Here is a 4389-nt window from a genome sequence, read left to right as displayed (position 1 = left end):
CCCCCCCCCCCCCCCATTTAATTAATAGAGAACTGCATGTGGTGGATGGCTATTACTTGGTATGGCACCCACGTATGCCTTCAGGCAAAAAAAGACACCATCCATCAGTGACGTGAATGGAGATATGGTCTAAGGTCGCCATCTAGTGGTGAGATGGAATAATGCCAGGAGGAAATAAACCCCAAGGGCAGTAAATGCAGAGCAGACGCATCTGTCATGTGGTCATTCCGTTTGTGTCCCCACTGCACAGATCTTCCGAACAGGTCTATTAGTCTAAAAATAAACATCAGAAACCTGTATTGTACCACAAGCACTATAATGTAAAGGCAACAATGCCAAGTAGATAAACGGGGCATCCAGTTACTGGTGAGGTGCTGCTTGTGTCCACTACAGCAGAGGCATCTGGTAAAGCTGCACATGCTAGAGCACAAAGCTGGCCATAGATGGCTCAAATTCACTCTGCTTTCTGCTGAACTGGCCGAAAGTGGAGCTGTGGGCAGCCCAGCAGTCACCGCCTGGCTCGATAAAAGTCAACTGCATCCCATCAGAAGCAGTGACTGCTTGTCACCGCCATTGTATGCTGTATAGCCAGCAGTGGAGATTCCAAGACATTGAGTTTCAATGGGGGAATCAATTGAATTTCTCCTGTTTGTCGTACAGAATTGATTTGTGAATGGTTAGCTTAAAGAGGAACAAAAATGATCATAACCTATGCAGTGGGGCTCCCTGTGGGTCCTGTGCGTCATCACATACTATACAGTGTAGAGGACGTGAGGACACCAAGGGACATGGAGCAGATGAGGAGACAGGCTGAAGGGACAGGTCTAGAAGCCACCCTACTGTGGCGTTTGAGTATAACTGACCTCACTGCAAGTATTAACATTGTTTTTGACCGAAGTTCTTTGTTAATGTCTGCATGTATGGTCATGCCACTATTTACTTTCATGCCACCCACTTCAGAGGAGAGTCAACAAGCCAGAGGAAGTCCACTTGGGCTCGCAGGATGGATACGGGAATGCAGAGAAGAGACACTGGCAGATGCATGATGGGATTTCTTAGTTTCACCACAGCTGGACGGTGGGTGCTTGTCTACCCCTGCTCTAAAGCGTTCTGCAGTGGAGGAAGGACACCTTTGACCAGCCAGAAGGCCTCAGGTGGCACAGGAGCCCAACCAGAAGTTGGCCATTAAAAACTTGAATGTTAGCATACACTGTAAGGCGACACAAAATATCTGCAGAGACCCCCTAGAGGGCCACCGGTGACCACAGAAACACCCAAATTCTAGGCTCACCCTTCCCCCATTCTACAATACAATGTTTGGTTACTAATAAACTGGTCACGTGGGATGTGAAGGAACTGTGATGACAATTATAACTTGGTTGGTTAAGAGTCTAGTCTGTTCTTAGTGATCTCCTATGAGAATCGAGTCTGAAGGGGCACCAGCATATCTATTGCACTCTGCAGCCTCCCTGCCACTAGGATGTGACCAGGTCCTGCAGCCAGCCTTAATCAGGTTTAGTTGTATGGAGACAACATGATATATTTTGTAATAAGCAGCCACAGTTGTCATGCAGAGAACATTCACGGAGGTAAAACAAACATCAGTTTGGCAGATTTGTCTTTTTCACAGTTCCTATAAACTATTAGCTGTGCAAAGGTTCTCAAGAGTGATGCCCTTTGACCCGATTTGCCATCCTCGGCCCAACATGATGAATATAACCCAGTACATTTTCCCCCATAGTAAATCTGACCTTACATTTACATTAAGCAGAGCGCAAAAAAGAAATTACATGACCCCAATTCTCAAAGCGGAATTCTAAATCAGAAAATCTGAATCCCACATACAAAAGGACCAGACAGCCTCAGTTCTGGAGAGAAGATGGACCATTAGAAAAGGGTTACTCAAAGCTGGCAAAATAAGGCTCATCATAGAGGCTTTTCATTTACAGTTCATCACTGGAACCTACACACAAACACACACAGACACACACACACACACACACACACACACACACACCTACATTGAGTACTCGGTCAAGGTACACATTATAAATCTTCACGGTGCAAATGAATCACAGCAAGCCCTCCTCTTAATTGATTCCACCTGATCACACTGGGGCATCTCCACAGGGCAGGGAACCTTAAAAGGAGAACTATGGGGTCAGGGCTTTTCCTCATAGTTCTCCTAAGGGTAACAGGAGGACACAAACTAGCGTCCTCCTGTCACCCTAAGCGCCAGAGTATACCGCGAGCTACTACTCACGGTATAGTGAGACGCCGCAGCATACCGCGAGCTACTGCTCATGGTATACCGAGACGCTGCAGCTGAAGCAGATCCTGACAATTATGGCTGGATCCGCCCAGCTGCGTGACTGACAGCTGGCTCTGCCCATCTAGGAGGCAGAGCCAGCTGTAACCACCCCCTCCCATTCCGCCAGTCAGCGCTGGAGGATCTGAGCGGGGAGGGGGAATCCAGTACCTCTCCTGTCACGGCAGAGAGCGGGGTTGGCGGAATCCCTGCGGGAGCCGTGAGTGACAGTCACCGCTCTCAACAGGGAAATGATCAAGAAGTGAGCGAACGCCGGCATGTGTTCGCTCACCTCCCGATCTACTTAGCCCACCTGTGACAGTCTCATTGTCTCAAGTCGGCTAGAACTATGAGGTGAGTGAAAAGCACTCAGCTCATAGTTCTCCTTTAACATCTATAGAATGACAAAAAAGGAGAGCGCCCACTCCATGTGAAGGGTCGACCCTCGGTTCTGAGCAAAGGGGCGTGGCCAGAAACGTGTTAGCCCTGCCACTTGCTGCCGGAAGACGACTTCGGCTTGAGCCAACTTGGCTGCGCTGTGGCTTCTGATGGGCGAGAGCCTCCTGTGAGAGGAACCATTGAATACGCTTGTGTCACTTTTTCCTTGTGAGTACATTACCATTTTTAACAGCAAATTATTGAACGATCCTTCACATGGAGTGGGCGCTCTCCTTTTTTGTCATTCTATGGAGGCTGGGTAGCCTGTGCAACTGTACTCCTTAACTGCAACGTCTACTGACACACTAGGGAGGCAGGCAGCGCAGTGAAGAGGTAGAAACAAGCACATTATGGAGAATGCTGTACTCTATAGTATTTGTGTTCCTCGCTCTCCTCTGACAACCGCACAGGTTTACTTGAAGGCCTGTGCTGCTTCCAGATGCCATCATGCTCTTTAAACTGGAAGCTAAAACAGAAGTGTTCCGATATCAGGTTTAGCTGCCATAGGAGGTGCACATGATTATCACCCTTCCAAAATATGATACACCTACACAGCAATTTATAACGGTTTCCAAAAGTACAAGTCCACTTTTAAAAGAAAAATAAAAAAAATCGACAGAAAGGGTTCACGCAATAAACCCGGGTGCAGCCATCTTACCAAACTCATCCTCCATTGCCATGATTATTTCAACTTGGTCCAAACTATCCAGTCCCAGGTCTTTCATGAAATGAGAGTTGACGGTGAGCTGGAAGAAGCACAATGAACATCCAGTATGTGAGTTAATGCACCACTAAAACTCTACGTATGTGTGCCTAGTATGAAATAACATTACAGTTACAATTCAGAAGAACAATTAGATTTGTCACCTGCAACACCCTGGAAAATGAACACCATGCTTATAGGAGAGTAAAGCATATAGACTGCTGATCGTTCATTATCCATAAGGCTGGACCAGGCTGCATTGTTTTACATTAGTAGAGGTCAGTCCAGGACCTGGCTATGCTGTCAAAAAGGGGTGGGTCATAAGCCTGACTAAAACAGAATTATAAATCGTTTCCCAGGAACAGTCGCCTGAAGTGGGTGCTGGCTGTGCATGGGGGTGCAGTGCCGACCAGCTCACTGACGTCACTGGTTGCCAGGAGCTGGGCGGAACACCAGCCAGAGCATCACAGGTTGCTATGAGCTCTTAGCAACCTGGGATGCTCTGGCAAGAGGTCGTCTGGCACCCCTGCCGCACCACATGACCCAATGAGATGCCACCTCATTATACGGACGGCCATGGTTAACATGTCAGGAACATGATTTCAAATATTACATAAATCACCACCTGTTGAAAGTTCCACGGTAGTAAAAACATCAATAGATGAATCCGGCAGTACAGAAACGCAGTGACAATTTCTCCACGTCCATCCACAGTCTCACCCCTGGGGATTAGTCAGAAAGAAGCCCAAGGGGTGGAACGTGTTGAGACTGCGAATCGACGTGGGGAAATTGTCACCGAGGGGAATTTATCAAAACTGGAGCAGCTGTGCATGGCAACCAATCCGCTTCTCTGTTCCATCTTCAAATTTTAACTGAACAAACTGAAGAGAGACGCTGATTGGTTGTCATGCACAGCTGCTCCAGCTTTTATTTTCATTTG

General features: G+C 47.5%; 1 protein-coding gene across 1 annotated transcript in view; it reads right to left on the bottom strand.

Annotated features, from left to right (window-relative positions):
• The window catches only part of NDUFAB1 (NADH:ubiquinone oxidoreductase subunit AB1), a 14812-nt gene that overhangs the window by 5689 nt on the left and 4734 nt on the right, over positions 1-4389 (bottom strand). The window contains exon 3 of the mRNA XM_018561270.1: positions 3405-3492. Coding sequence (XP_018416772.1) covers positions 3405-3492 — 88 coding nt within the window. The remainder of the gene's footprint in view (positions 1-3404; positions 3493-4389) is intronic.

The sequence above is a fragment of the Nanorana parkeri genome, unplaced genomic scaffold (genome assembly GCF_000935625.1).
Source record: "Nanorana parkeri isolate BGI_ZX_2015 unplaced genomic scaffold, ASM93562v1 scaffold19, whole genome shotgun sequence".
NCBI classification, from domain to species: Eukaryota; Metazoa; Chordata; class Amphibia; order Anura; family Dicroglossidae; genus Nanorana; species Nanorana parkeri.
The sequence above is the reverse complement of the archived record's forward strand: the minus strand, read 5'-3'. Positions and strand labels throughout refer to the sequence as shown.